Genomic DNA, 15,296 nt, shown 5'->3' on the forward strand with positions numbered 1-15,296 from the left:
TAATGTTTGAATTTCGGGAAAAAATCCCGGGATTTTACACGGCTAAAACCGGGATTCCAGATTCCCGGGATTGAAAAAATCGTCCGGGATTGGAATCCCTATCTATATATTTGTTAAAATTCATAATGATTCTTAATTTAATTTTCAATATTATAAATAAATAATGATATCGTTAATATATTGACCCAGTCCTTGACAACATTTTACAAATTCTATAAATGCCTAAATTTAAAATGTTATACATATTTCTAAACAAAACTACTTAGTTTACAAATTCGTGTAACCTTACCTCACTTACATATTGTGGCTACTACTTCTATGAATATTCCATATGTATGTATTTAAAAGCTATATATGCATAAGGTTGATTAAATTTATATAATGAACAGAATCATAAATTTGTAACAATTAATATGTACACACGCGAACAATATCACGAATACAAAAGATATGCAATAAATAAGTATTGGGTAGGAAATATGTTACGTGTTCCTAAAGATATAAAACCTAATCAGCATTGAAATATTTATGTAAAATGTTCAATCAAATCGCCAAAATATGTATATAAAACATATTTTTAATTCGCTTTAAATTGCCCCAAAATTAGCTTATTTGACTGCAGAAATGCCAAAAAATGCTTTTACATTTCACAGTGACAAACTAAAAACATTTCAACATGCTCTGGTATTATTTCTACGATAATCGGAATTTTTTATGAATTTTGAATTTATGGGAATTCTCTAAAAGAATATATAGTTTTCGAAAAAATCGCTGAAATATGTAAAAACATATTTATGTGTACTAAAAATAATATATATTTTTGAAAAAATCGCCGAAATATGTAAAAACATATTTATGTGTATCAAAAAATGCACATTTTCGGCCAAATCGTCGAAATATGTTAAAACATATTTATATGTACCAAAACCTGGAAATATGTAAAATATGTGAAAACATTTTTTTGACCGTGTGACCTATGCCTGACCAGGAACAATATCCCAAAGTTTCAACCCGATCGGGTTATTATTGAAAAAGTTTAAAATACATACAAACGTAATATGATATTACGTATGTATGTACACACACCGTAAGAATCTTGTATAGTGAAGAAGGTATAGATTTCGCGATATTAAAATTGCTACGTCTTGGTTATTATTTAAAATACATATTTTTTACCGGCCAGTGCAAATTTTTGTTCTTTTTCGCCCATAACCTTAGTAAAAGTCAAGATTTCTCTTAGTCGGACCAGAAATCGTTTTCAGATTCCCTAACAACGAAAAAAATTTACTAAGTATGCATTTACCCCACCCCAAAAATGTGAAATAATTCTATATCTCAGCCATGTTTGAACTGCTTTTCATTAAATTTTGCACAGATCATTGTTAGGGAATCTGAAAACTAAGAGAAATCTTGACTTTTACTAAGATTATGGGCGAAAAGGAACAAAAATTTGCACTCGGAGTCACATTTTATCCACGGTTCAATTTTGGAGCATCACAGTATTCTACATTATTGGAAAACGTTACGCTGATTCCTTCTGATCATTTTAAGTAAGACCAAGTTGACCAAAATCGGTTAAGAAATCACCACGCTATTCAATTTTGAAAACTAAAAATTTAGTAAAATTACTAAACTATTATGGCGGTGCTGCGTCGTTGACAACTGAATCACAAGTTATAAATAAACAAGGTCCCAAAAATGGGAAATCTTAGTGAGGCAGTGCAATCTCAACTAAGAAATAAAATTAGATTCCAGAATTTTTGAATCACCGCTCTCAATATCATTTTCACTGCATGCATTGCAAATTTTGCTTTGCATAAGCATGATAATCCAGTCTTAATTTGAGAATTTAATGACCTTTTACTAGTGAAAGAGAAGTGTGCTAAATTAACGAAGATCAAATATAATGGACCATTATATTTTAGAAATATTTACATCCCATTATTTAGGGGATATATTTCTGAGAGCGGTGATTTAAAAATTCTGCAATCTAATTTTATTTCTTAGTTTAGATTGCACTGCCTCACTAAGATTTCCCATTTTTTGGGACCTTGTTTATGCATTAGTGAAATCGAGTCTTTAGGTAAATTCATATACATACAGTAGAATCAAGTTTCCCCGCTCTGTCGTGAGCTTGGGTGAAGCAACCTATACATATGTATACCTACATATTTGGGTATGTTCATTTTCATAAGGTTTACATATTTACTTGCAGATGACGTGAACAGTGAACAACAATAATTAAAAATTTTAGTTTGGAGTTAACTCCAATTAATAATTTTCATCAATTTGCTGGTTATCTGCATTTCGTTTGCAACTGTTAATTTACGTCGCACAGACAACATACAGCCTTTTCAGTTCGGAATTAATTACAGCCTTAATTCTATCAATTTACTGATTATTGAAAGCAAAAAAAACGGATCCAAATCTAGTCACAACGAAAACATAAGCAGGCATGAATATGAATTTATGTCTAAAATCTCATTTTTAAACATTTTTGCATGTTTTACTTTATTTCTTTCATTAATTATTGACAATTTGTAATTTATATATTTCACAGGACATCACCATGCAGGCCGAGATTGACCAAATGGATAATGTTGACCTTGTCGACAACAACGTCTATGTGTTAATGATACCACACGTAATTTAATTAATTAATACCTTGACTTATCCACCCTTGGCGTTTTACTTGTTTTTTAAACCAATTCAACTTATTATTTGTAGCAAAAACTGCGTAACTATAAAATCTTGTCACAATTTTATTTTAGATTTTGGAGCAAGTGTTCTCCCACTTGGACTTGAAGACTTTAAAGTCTGTTCGACTCGTGTGCACCCATTGGGCCGACGTGGGCGCCAGGGTTCTCGGAAAAAAGGGTCGCCTCACCTTTTCAACATCGCCCAGCCATAATGGTAAAGAGTTGACCTCATTTAACCACAAACTCGCCAAGAACATAACACTCGACATGTACTGTAAGTGCTGGGGGGGATGTAAATGTGCTGAACTTGAATGCAATCGAGATCTGCCACCCAACTTTGTAATACTTTTGCCTGAAATTTGCGATAAGTTGGACACAGTCACCTTCGACGCAGTGGGTACGTTTAATCCTCCCCTGGAGGAAATGTGGAGTACTTATCAATTCCCAAGCCTGACCCGGATTTCGATCATGGCAAGTATCGAGGGTCAAGTGGATATCTATGAATATATCAAAAAACCACTGGAAATTCCGCAATTTCGAACGCTCCAAAATCTGAAAGTCTTCTCGTTAATAATCTGGTCAAACCTTGACCAATACTTTTCTCGTGCCGTCTTCTCCTCCCTTTGTCAAGGGCTGCTCAACGCCGCCCCCAACTTGGAGGAATTCAATGCCAGAACGAATTTCTACCCGGACTTGACACCATGTCGAAAACTGAAGGGGTTGAAGTTTGAATATTATAAAAGTCATGATTTAGAAAATGTGCACGTCGAGATCTGCGAAATGGGAAGAGTGCTGGAAAATTGTAGAGATTCTTTGGAAAAGTTGACGTTGGATTATGATCCTCTTCTGGATGAGATGCCTATGAAGGTGACATCTTTGCACAAATATGTATCATGTGATGAGTACCGTGTATGTGGGGTCCGAGTTTAGCAGTGGTCAGAGGAGGTTGTCTCATCTTCGCTCTGCGAATACTTAGTTGGGTTAATCGTGTAGTGATTACTCAGAATCGGCCGGCTTATTAACAGTAGGTGCGGATTGAGTACACGCACGAATGCATCTGTGGGGAGGTGGGGGAAATAAAAAGCAGGATAAAAGGCGACGGCAGCAATCCAATTCCCCTGAGGAGCAGGGATCCAAAAAGAGAACTAATTTAGAAGACGACCTCATCATGGACGTTAACAAAATTATGGAGAAAATGGACGCACAGCACAAGGAAGTTTTGACAAACCACACCAGTGATGGGATTTTTGCCCCTCGTCCTCATTTTTGAGTGAGGGGGAGGAGTAAAGAGAGGGAGTAGCTAGTGTTTTTGCTCCAAAATGAGGGGAGAGGAGGGGAGGACTAAAAATTTGAGGAATTAGTGAGGAGAGGGGAGGACGAGGAGTAGAAATTTGAGGAGTCGATGAGGGGATAAGCATGGAAGAGAAATACAAGATCTCTCATATATGGGGGATAAGAGGACGAGGAGTAATTTACTCCTCGTCCTCTTTACTCCTCTTCGAGTAAAAGGAGGGAGTAAGACACAGATAGATATATACTACTATCCGCTCTGTGACTGTCCGTCTATCTGTCTGCCTTTATCCACGATAACTTTAGAACGGATTCAAATTTCGCTATGCGGTTTTCGCGACGTGTTTCTAATTTTGAAGTACGGATGAGTTCGAAGGTGTGCGTCGTAGGTCATAAAGTCACGGCGCTACGGTGATGACATAAACGGTCTAAGATGTCGAATTTTTTATTTTGACCGTTTTAGACTTATTTTTAGACGGGATTTCAAAAATCGCCATCATTTCGACGTGCGACGATACTATGACCGTGTAGATGTCGCCAAAGTCGAAAATTGTTGAATTTTTCGTCTCGACCGTTTTAGACGTAGATTTGAGCGGGGATTTCAAAAATCAACGGTTTTGTCATCTCACGACCCTGTGAGGAGTAGAAATTTGAGGAACTGGTAAAGGGAGGGGAGGGTGAGGACTAAAAATTTGAGGAGTTGGTGAGGGGAGGAGAGGAGGAGGACTACAAATTTGAGGAATGGCTGAGGGGAGGGGAGGATGAGGACTTAAAATTTGAGGAATGGGTGAGGGGAGGGGAGGATGAGGACTTAAAATTTGAGGAATGGGTGAGGGGAGGGGAGGGTGAGGACTTAAAATTTGAGGAATTGGTGAGGGGAGGGGAGGGTGAGGAGCTGATCAAAAGTCCCAACTCTGAACCACACGGAATTAGTGGATCGACTGAATAAAATCGAAGGAAAATGCGACATTAATTCGCAAAAAGCTTTTGCAGCAATTGAAAATCTAAAACGGGAGAAATCCATTGTTTTTTATGGTTTTCCTGAAACTGGGACTGAGACTCAGATCGCGGAAGTGGAGAAACGGCTACAAAAAATGGGATTAAATAACCCGATTATCGACGATTATCGACGAGCCTTGTACGAATTTCAGAATAAATTATTATTATTATTATATTATTACCGTGTATGTTATCTATGTAGGTACTTGTATTTCAGTAATTTTCATTAATTGTAATTTCTTAGGTGAATTTGAACTTCCCCAATCTTACCCACTTCTGCCTCGATGCTGTCGACGTGTGGAAAATTGAAGACTCTTTGAACACCACCGACCTTCCGAAACTGACGCATTTCTCCATCGATTCTTGCCAGATGTGGGGCATTTCTAAAATGGTTGAAACCTACCACCTGCGACACACTGGGATAACGTCGCTAGAGGTTGGTTGCACGCATTACGCAGAATTTGTCAATGTGGATGGACAAACTGCTGGCAAATTGGTCACCCTCTTCCCTGGCGTGAAGGAGTTTAAGCTCAAGTTGGGGATTGGCTCATGGTCAGATTGGTATGGCCCAGAAGATTTTCTCAATCTGAAGGAAATAATGCGATCCTTGAGTGACTGGGCGTTGACGAGTGGGAAGGTGGAAATTCGCATTAAACGTGTCAGGAAGGATTTGAATGAGAAATTCATAATTGCCGTGTTGGAAGGAATGACAGAGTGGAAAGGTACGAATATAAAATTCACAATTTTAAAAAGTAAATTCTACTATAATAAATTTACCTTTGTAGGTTTGAAGAACACGTCACTTCGATTTTATGGGTGTAATGTTAGGGAAAAGTTTAGAATTTTGGACGCTATGAGAGCAGCAATCTTGGCATGCAATACGATTCGAAATGTGGCTATTGAAGGATTCCCGGTAAATTTTGTATATGTAAATTAATGTGTAATTTTGTACTATGGGAATTTAAGTACATATATATTTGCATAGATCGACGACAAACCTTTGGAAGCCTTTCGTGAATTTATTCGGGAAAATAATTTGTCAGTTAGTATCACCAATTTAAGTCTTAATGACTGGTGAGGGATTTCGAACAATTTGTAAGACGAGGTACCAATTACAAGTAAATATGTCATTGTTGTTACTTTTGTTTGCTACTTTACAATCTTTCGTAGTTATTATTGATAACCACAATGTCTCGTTTTTGGTTTTTGTTACGTATGTAATTATGTAAATCTAAGTTAACTTGAACTAACAAGCCGTGTTTAATATGGGTAGAGCATTTCCCCAATTTCGAAATTGTCGATTAAAAAATTTAGTTTCCAACTTTAATATGACGTTGGAACTCGAATTGAATTGAAGTTTACATTTAGATAGATGAACTTTCAGATCGAAAATGTTAAATTTCAGAATAATCAGACACAATTTTAATAAATAATACTCAATCTAGGGCGTTACAGAGTCATTAATTATTTTTTTGAATTTTGCATATGTAAACATAATTATTTCCATAAATTTGTTTCTTCCAAGAATATCAATATGAATGTCATTCATTGAAGGACACTCAATTTAAGCAGCGATGGTTGACCTGATCCATTCAGCAAAGTATGATGTCTTCGCGTAACTGCAAAATTTTAAAAAAATCTTTAAAATGTGAAAAAAATTTAATAATTTTTCTCCTTACACTCCGGGGTACCCGTCCAGGGCACACCCCTCGCCCCAAGAAACGATCCCACACAGCGCATTGTCCGATCCGCACATCAATGGACCGCCGGAATCTGGTAAATTAATTACAAAATGCGGGCACAATTTAATATTTTTCGTTAAAAAATATGTAGCTGAGCTGCGGAAACGTGGGGACAAATGCTCTCAGCGGTGTTGGATGGCCCCATGATACATCCCGTGTTATATAATATATTCCACAATATTAATGCCTTCACGCCTTCCACGGTCACTGTTCAAAAAAGTGACCCCTTGACTCACCAGCTTTGCACGAATCCTTTCCTACAACCCCATAGCAGACCATGGTGTCTGTGACGGGGTTAACGTCAATGTTGGCGATTCGGCAGGTCTCTTGCTCCACGAAGGGGACTTCAACCTTCATGAGGACATCGGAAAGGTCACCGATCGGGTAATCGAGCATGCCCCATCCCGCCGCGGTGGCCAAGGCTGGATATTACCAGGGAAAAACCAGTTTTGACCAATATTTTTGGCGTCTTTTATACTTTTTTACTTACCAGTTGGGACAAAGTCAAGATCTGGGATGACAACGGGGCCGACAAACTCGTTGAATTCGAAGGGACGATCGACTCGCATCAGGGCGATATCGTTGTTTAAAGGGGTCGGTCTAAAAATAGCATCAATCAGTACGTATTTATGTAGATAATTGTACAGCTAAAAAACTAGTACCGGCGGCATTGATCTCTGGTTTTATTTAGCATAAATTTACTTCTTTTACCTGTTGTAACCTGGATGTCTCACGATGGCCGCGACCCTACGACTCTGTTCCGTCCCCTCGTTGAGGGTCAGGTTGTGCTCCCCTGCGACAAGGGTGTACCGATTGGCTAAAAAGGTTGAGCAGTGAGCCGCAGTAACGACCCAATCTGGGGACACTATCGACCCCCCGCAATTATGCTGCCCATCAATTCGCAGGTCGATCATGAAGGGAAATTCGTGCCTCGTGGCTTCCACGCCCCCGATGATCAGGCGAGGGTCGGCCACTTGGAAAATGGCGGGGTCCAATTTGGGCATGGCTGAAATTAAATTTTTTTTAAATTTTTTCGAAATTTGATTATGTGCCATAAATACTCACCAGAAGCCAGGGCGGCGACGACGCCGAGGAGGAGGAAGATTGTTGCAGATTTCATGTTTGGATAAGATGATTGGAATTGGATGGGCTGTGTGGGATTGATAATTTGTCATGGAAAATGCTTCGCTTTTATACTCTTCGGTGGACCATGATAAGCATGCATAATTGGTCCACGTATGTACTTTGGAATTTCTGCACGGGTGGGAAGTTGTGCTGATAATGGCTTAAAATAAAATTTCCTATCATTTTGAAAAGTCCGGTTTCATCAAGGATGGCTTTTACATGCATTCTTCCACCAAAAACATGTAGATAACTAGTGCAGTCGTTTTTCGGTATTTTCTCCGACGGGGAAGTTGTACTGATAACAGGTCTAAATTTCCAATAGTTTTAAGAAGTCGGGTTTTTTGTAAATTTTATGAATGTTTGATTGTTTGGTGTGTGCATGTTATACGAGGTATGCACATATTTACATACACATGCACTGTACATACATACATACATATATGTATTACATATCAAGGTGTTACAGTGTTTATGTAACCCTGATAAACGAGCACGTGAAGGGATTGTCTTGTCACTTATCCATCATTTTTTTAAATGTCAGCCACTCTTTAGTCTGGAAATATCTGACAAGTTTGTGTATCTAAATACGTACAATGAAATTTTATTCAGGGAAACGCCTCCTGACGCGCTCGGTTTTGTTAAGGTATAACTTATATAACTACGCAAATATGTATGTACATATATAATTTCAAATCTTAAGTTTCTGGAAAGTACACATACATATGTATAAGTTCAAAATTCGATAAGCGATATGGAAAATTCCTATATTCTGGGTTGGAAAAACTTTACTATGTCTACGGTCAGTAGTTTAGTCTGCAAGGACTAAAATTTGAAAAATTGCAGAGCCCTTGTGTCACGAGATTTAAAAAGTTGTGCTATAGTCTAGCCGTTAAATTTTGAAAATCTTTTAAAGGGAAGTGCACTCTGTATAAAACCCTCACAAAATTACACAAACTGGAATATCGAAACATTAACTTTCACATGTTTCTGAAAATACTGGTCCTTTCCTACTCCTCAGAATATGATGTACAGACACCGTTAGAAATTCGTATAGTGACGCAGACATTATATAATTCTCGGTATTAAAGTTGCTACCGATGGGTAAAATTATACCAAGACCGTAAAAATTTACTATCCATATGGTAAAACTTTCACATACTGTTACCATTACTATTTATTACTAGTACTACATATAGCGTATTACTTACATATGTACATACATATGTATTAATACCAGTTTGGTATATGAATACCGCTTGGTAACATTTTAATACTGGATTTCTAAGATGTGGTAACACTTGCAACAAGAAATTTATTCATTTCCATGCCAACAAAATCTCGCATTTATGTATTCTACAATATTAAATTTCACACTAAAACATTAATTTATTTCAGTCGTGCATACATAAGATTAATTTCCGCTTTATATCTCTCTACCACCGTTCGTCTCCTCAGTTTAAACGTAGTCGTGACCATTCCGGTGTCAGGGGTCCATATTTCCGAACAAATTTTAATCGCGGCAGGAACTTCGAACCGGTGGAGTTTCGCGATTTTGCAAAAATTTTGAATTTCTTGCAGGTAGAAAGCTTCAATTTGCCCGTCGCAACACATCTGCTCCCAAGTAATGTTGGATTTGTCGAGGCGTAAGGCAGCGTCCATCATCTAAAGTTTAAAAAATTGAATTCGTTCTTTTTATTTAAGCAAGTGACTCGTTGACCTCTTAAGGATGAAATCCACAAATTTGTGTACTGCATAAATTAGATTGACGTCAAAATTTCCAAAAAGTACATACATATTTAAGAGTATTTCTTTGATATTTTGTAGAAAACCCGATGGGTACAAAAGTTGATATTTTTCGTTTCAAATTTTTGAATTTTCCCTATACCGACCAATGTTAAAAAGAGGAGTTTTTTAAGTGTATTTCGTCAAAAAACTCAAAACTTGACAACTTATTGAAATAAATATTCGTTTTTTATAAGAAATTATGAAATTTTAATTGGCTGCTATCACATGTAATTACGAATTCGACGTCGTAAATACTCGAGAGAAATTTCGTAAGAAATCAGTAGTACACAAGAGGTTAAGTAAAATTGTACCTGTTTTTCGTTCGGAACTATCAACGCGACGCACACGTTTTTCGACGAATCTCCAACAAGGCAAACATTATCAATGTACTGGCACGTTTTTAGGATTGACTCAATCTTCCCGAGACTTAGGTATTCGCCCATTTGTAATTTTACCAAGTCCTTTTTCCTGTCTGAAAACGAAATCGGAAATCAATATTTTTTTTCCGAATTACGAAAATATTTTTTAAATAAGTCACCAATTATGCGGAAACTCCCGTCCCACTCGACCTGCCCGATATCTCCGGTTCGGAACCATTTCGTGCCGTCCTGCTCGAAAAAATCTTCCCGGGTGGCAACATCCTGGTTGAGATACCCCAACGCCACATTATTTCCCCCGATGCAGATTTCCCCCCTGGGGAAGGGCTGGTCCTCGACGGAGTAATTCCCCTCATCCCAGTCGATCAGGCGGACATCACAGCACCGAAATGGAGGACCAATCCGGCCCACGGACATGTCCTCGACTGCGTACATCAAATTCGGATTCATTGTTTCCGTACAAAATGTGTGCAAAAAATTCAGCCAATATTAATAGTCTCAATTCTTTGCAAAATATTCTGAGATGTTATCTGGTTGATATTATTATTCGGTTGCTATCTGCCAGGAAACCTTAGATTTATTTGTGACTATAAATATTGGCGGCACAGTAGTACTTATTTTAATCCCCACCTGTTGAACAGGCACCCCCAGCGCAAGTTTCCGTTAGTCCATATCCTTGACCAAGGAATGGAATGCAGAGACAATTTTTGATAAATTCTTGCGTTTCACGAGATAACGGTGCCCCTAGAAAAAAACCATGACAGTTAGGAAACTTTTGGAATTTTTTCATTGGTTTTTACCAGTTATAAATAGACGCTTCTGAACTTGGGGCAATTCACAAAGTTTTTGGTAACATTATAAAATTCCTACATGCATTCTTTAAACTTAGAAACTTTTATAAAATTTTACAAATATTTCTGAGGAAAATTAGCTTACAAATTTTGGTAAACTTTTTCAGATCGGGGGCGCGTCTTCATTTTGTAAAAGTATGTAAGATCATTTTACAAAACGTACAAATTTTACGAGTTACCAATGACTGCATGAATTGCTTCATTATAAATTCTACATAGATGAATACGGCAAAATATGCAATGATTTACCTCCACAAACCATAATTTTCACCCGTCCCCCCAAAATTTGTCGGGTTTTCTGCATAATTACGGAGTCCACTTTTGGACAGGAGTATCCCTTATAGTACCACCTCAACTTGTAATCGTACGCCCAGTAGAACACGGCCTGTTTAATTGCACTCCCCTCGTTGACCTGATCCAAAATCATTTTGTAAATCCGGTCCAACGCGAACGGCACGGCAACCATGATGCTAGGCTGGAGAATTCCGGCGTCGCCGGTACCACCGGCTTTGATTTTGGGCGATTTGTCCGTTAGTGTGAGCGGAGAAGAGTAGCCGATTGGAACACCGTTGAAGAAACAGATTGACTCAGAGATCAACTCGAGCACGTGGGCAAGTGGGAGGTAGGCGACATAGCAATCTGGATACAAAAATTAGTATATACATTATTCTTGTCGAGGGAACAGTGGCGCGAAATTTGAAATGGAGCAAAGCTATGGGAGTATTGCAGAGTAAAAATCTCCGTGGGCCGGAAAATTTCCAAAGCTCAAGCATGTTAAAAGAGGCCAAAGTTTGTATTTCTCCGTCCCCCAGAGATTTTTACTGTGCAATATTAGAACAGATTCATTACAAGTTCTGATCCTGTATCATTCGCATCGTTAGAAAAAAAAGTTGGCCAAAAAATCCGGCTTGCAAATTTATTTGCAAACTTTTGCAGTACCTAATTATTTATGTAGGTCGCAATTTTTTCAAAATTATTTTTTGATGCGACCTCGTAATGAATATCATCCATATTTTATTATACATATCTTGTCAGGAAAATTTTGTGCTTTTCGAAATCTTGATATTCAAGTTAATCAATTTTACGTAATGTTAGCTTACCATCGTCACTTGGTTCGCCTAAGGCATCCGTAATTCCATAAAGTGCAGAAGCGATATTTCTATGCGAGAGCAACACCCCCTTCGGTGCCCCTGTCGAGCCGGAAGTGTACATGATGATAGCAACGTCATCCGGTTCGGGGGGCCGGAGCTCTAAAAAATGTGCCAATAAAATGAAAACTTGATAGGCTAACTATTGCACGTACAATTTTTGCAGTTATATAGAATTTTGGCACCTATGTACATACATATTTACATAGTCACCTCATTTGCATAATTTGACGCCCTATCACCCGAAATAGGCATAGTGGTATTTATGCAAATGAGGTGACCCGCAGAAATAATTCTACTGTAGTTCAACAATATGCAGTAATTAAATAAATACCTTTACTTGTTCCACTAATTACAAGTCGCGTTCCCATTTCAACGACGTTCTTGAACGGATGGATTCCTACTTGGCTATTGTAACCGAAAGTGTTCGTCACCTTGGTTTGATGCTCCATGAAAATGACATGCTTGATGTGAGGCGTCTGCTCCAAGATCGTCCTAAATTTGGGCAGCAACTCTTCCGACGTGAGCACGACGGGACATTCCGTCTCGTTTAAGGCGTGGATGACCGCCTCCTCGCCCAACGTGGCGTACAACGTGACAACTGAGAAATATATATTGATTGTTTTTAATTAGTTAATCACCTTAATTCTTTTGCCGATGAATTATAAATTGCTACATAATTTTCAGCCAATATTAAGTAATAGTATTGGAAAATTTCCGAAAAGGTTATTTGGTTTTTGGAAAATAATATAAACTAATCTGCCAGGAAATCTTACAGATTTTTTTTCAGACTATTAATATTGCGTAAACAGTAATTATTCTGACTATATTGTCACCTTGGTAAGAATTTTTAAACGCTGCTATAGCAGCGATAAGCCATTCTGCTCTTGTTTCTGCAAAAATGCAAATTTTTCCGTGTGGCACTAATCCGAAATTTGTCAAGCCTAAGGACAATGATTTCGCGATATGGTCGACTTCCGCGTAAGTGTGCCAATTATATGAGCCGAGCTCTAGCTTTTTGAGCGACTTTCCGTCTGGCTGAAATGTCAAAATTTTCAGATTTTTTGTTTGTAAATTTCCCAAAATTGTTTGTATTAAGAAATATTCGGATACCTGAATATGTTCTTCTTCGCTTAATAATTGCCTCGTTCCTAAGCAGCGTTTTGATCCGTTTTTACTTATCGCCAAGGACAAAATCTTATGCATCGTGTCGATATTTAAACTGTCCAATTCTTTGTGAATGGCCCGTTTCTCTTGGTTAGAACGAAATGTAATAGAACCCTTGGTTTTGGAAACTACGTCAGCCTGGTAATAAATAAATATTTACAAGGTTTACTTTTTTAGACCGCTGTATGTATCTCTGAGGAAATAGCTTAGTAAATTTTAATCACCCAAGTAGATGTAAATTAGTTAAAGTTACGCTGTTAAAAATGTCGTGAAGTCGTACATATATGCACTTCGTGTTGGTATAGATTTGGGAATAACTTCCCCCGAATTGGTAATAATTTGTTTCTGAGTGGTAAATTTTCCTTATCACAAAGGTGTACTTCATTACATACATTACGGTAATACCTGTCATTTATTACCTTGTCTGTGAGGTGATACATGTATGTACTCTGTTCGGTAATGATTCAGTACCATTTTGCCATGAGTGTGCAGTATATTCTTACGATATGAGTCTTTCATTATTTCCTCAGTTTTATCTTGTTTGCCATAAAACAAGGGTTTGTTCAAAATGTAAAATTTTGAACATTTCTTGAAAATTGGTACGTTTGAACTTTCAAAATTCCAGAATATTTACGAAACCTGCGGTTTTTAAGAATTATTTTGGCTTAAATTATATTGATAACACACGTTCAAATCTATGCGGTGGGAAAATCCTTGATTTTTTTTCAAGAAAACTAGAAGTTTTGCATAAAAGTTTTGCATTCTAGTCAAATTTTCCCAGCAAAATGATGCAATCAGGGAAATATATTATTTATAGATAGGTAAATATCAAATTGGCTTTGTCCTAGATTGTATTTTAATCAGCTTTTTTCACTTTCCCCCAATAATATCACAAATCACAGAACTCACAATTGGTGAAAAAATCATAAGGTGTGAAAATGACACAAATCTCTCTTAAATCACACTGTGATTGCCACAGTTTTAGACCCTGCGAGAAATGTGCTAACCAATTTTTGATTCATCACACAAGAAACATGGTCGATTTTTAATGTTAGTCGTCATCATGTACATATCTCCTACGTTTTCATATGTCTTCCCACATGCATATTTTTGCAATATTCACAAACTGCAGATTCATTTTCATCAAAATATGTAAATACAGCAAATTTAAATTAATCCATAAAAAACAATATTTCCCATTGAAAACTATACCTTAATTCTTTTCGAGGCTGCAAGTCTCCTCTCCGCCTGGGCTGAATCCCCCCATGAAAATAAATCCAGTATGAAACCGAAAAAATTGAGCACTGCGACCACCACGTTGCCTAAAAATCCAAGATTTTTTGTCCGCAGTAAATATTTAACTGGTTTTGGTGACTCCATAACTGCAAAAAAATTATAAAAATTGGTAAACACGTTTTTGAGTCACAAGTCGCCATGCAAAAAATCATAAGGTATTTATGTATATATATAATTTGACCTGGAGAACCCCCATTACTGATCAACCTCTTCTTCTCCATGTCTGGAACTTACTGCGATTACGACAGAAATTCAGTATCTTATCGCGAAACGAGACCGTACATAAAATATTAGCGTGAGAAGGTGCACACTAATTGATACCCAAGCAGGTAAATATATAGAAGTATGTACATACACATGTACATATGCACATGTTTGCATATGTACATACGGACTACCCGTTACGCATATTTAAGTATATATCTGCACATATCCATTCATGCTGGAAATTGTTCTTTGCTAAAGAATCTTTATACTTATTTACTAATTCATAAAACGTGGGAAACCTAATTAATTAAAATAAAGTAAACTCACGATCAATATTATTGTTTTTACGAGTATCTTAATTTATGTAAGTACGAGAATAGGTACATATGTACATATATACCCATTTTTTATACACATGATTTTTTTCCCATGCATGCGCAGCACCATGCATGCCGAACGTATTCATAGATCAGCGTCGCAAAAAATCTTGTGACAATGAACCATGACTTTGTGTAAATTATGGGATTACCGTGTTTATATAATTATATTTTTTTAATGCTGAGAATTTCCAGGTGTAATGTAAATCGGCAAATTTCGTAATTTGGTTGGT

At 37.2% G+C, this 15,296-nt stretch overlaps 3 protein-coding genes across 3 annotated transcripts; 1 reads left to right on the top strand and 2 right to left on the bottom strand.

Annotated features, from left to right (window-relative positions):
• Window positions 1-5,238: 5,238 nt before the first annotated feature.
• LOC118435540 lies at window positions 5,239-6,432 on the top strand. Its single transcript, XM_035851724.1, has 3 exons — window positions 5,239-5,710; window positions 5,774-5,901; window positions 5,974-6,432. The coding sequence occupies exons 1-3, from the start codon at window positions 5,359-5,361 to the stop codon at window positions 6,064-6,066; spliced, it is 573 nt and encodes a 190-aa protein (XP_035707617.1). The 5' UTR covers window positions 5,239-5,358; the 3' UTR covers window positions 6,067-6,432.
• LOC110849909 (trypsin-1) lies at window positions 6,388-8,308 on the bottom strand. Its single transcript, XM_022097383.2, has 6 exons — window positions 7,796-8,308; window positions 7,442-7,736; window positions 7,221-7,330; window positions 6,967-7,152; window positions 6,668-6,761; window positions 6,388-6,607 (listed from the first exon to the last, which is right to left on the bottom strand). The coding sequence occupies exons 1-6, from the start codon at window positions 7,848-7,850 to the stop codon at window positions 6,553-6,555; spliced, it is 795 nt and encodes a 264-aa protein (XP_021953075.1). The 5' UTR covers window positions 7,851-8,308; the 3' UTR covers window positions 6,388-6,552.
• Window positions 8,309-9,142: 834 nt separating this feature from the next.
• On the bottom strand, window positions 9,143-15,025 carry LOC110850126 (long-chain-fatty-acid--CoA ligase 4). Its single transcript, XM_022097607.2, has 11 exons — window positions 14,661-15,025; window positions 14,396-14,565; window positions 13,130-13,321; window positions 12,853-13,054; window positions 12,351-12,617; window positions 11,969-12,118; window positions 11,118-11,507; window positions 10,648-10,761; window positions 10,179-10,442; window positions 9,952-10,112; window positions 9,143-9,517 (listed from the first exon to the last, which is right to left on the bottom strand). Exons 1-11 carry the CDS (start codon window positions 14,698-14,700, stop codon window positions 9,242-9,244), a joined length of 2,226 nt encoding a protein of 741 aa, XP_021953299.2. The 5' UTR covers window positions 14,701-15,025; the 3' UTR covers window positions 9,143-9,241.
• Window positions 15,026-15,296: the final 271 nt, after the last annotated feature.

The sequence above is a fragment of the Folsomia candida genome, unplaced genomic scaffold (assembly GCF_002217175.1).
Source record: "Folsomia candida strain VU population unplaced genomic scaffold, ASM221717v1 Fcan01_Sc005, whole genome shotgun sequence".
NCBI lineage: Eukaryota > Metazoa > Arthropoda > Collembola > Entomobryomorpha > Isotomidae > Folsomia > Folsomia candida.

Excerpts from the sequence above, each read along its gene's own strand:
- LOC118435540 (XM_035851724.1), top strand. The coding sequence starts at position 5,359 with ATGTGGGGCATTTCTAAAATGGTTGAAACCTACCACCTGCGACACACT. Across the intron at positions 5,711-5,773 it reads AGGAATGACAGAGTGGAAAG|GTTTGAAGAACACGTCACTT; the intron begins GTACGAATATAA and ends TTACCTTTGTAG. Across the intron at positions 5,902-5,973 it reads TGGCTATTGAAGGATTCCCG|ATCGACGACAAACCTTTGGA; the intron begins GTAAATTTTGTA and ends ATATTTGCATAG.
- LOC110849909 (XM_022097383.2), bottom strand. The coding sequence starts at position 7,850 with ATGAAATCTGCAACAATCTTCCTCCTCCTCGGCGTCGTCGCCGCCCTG. Across the intron at positions 7,737-7,795 it reads CGTCGCCGCCCTGGCTTCTG|CCATGCCCAAATTGGACCCC; the intron begins GTGAGTATTTAT and ends ATTTAATTTCAG. Across the intron at positions 6,608-6,667 it reads CTGGACGGGTACCCCGGAGT|TTACGCGAAGACATCATACT; the intron begins GTAAGGAGAAAA and ends AAAATTTTGCAG.
- LOC110850126 (XM_022097607.2), bottom strand. The coding sequence starts at position 14,700 with ATGGAGAAGAAGAGGTTGATCAGTAATGGGGGTTCTCCAG. Across the intron at positions 12,119-12,350 it reads AATTAGTGGAACAAGTAAAG|AGCTCCGGCCCCCCGAACCG; the intron begins GTATTTATTTAA and ends CACATTTTTTAG. Across the intron at positions 10,443-10,647 it reads TGGGGGTGCCTGTTCAACAG|TCGAGGACATGTCCGTGGGC; the intron begins GTGGGGATTAAA and ends TGATGTACGCAG.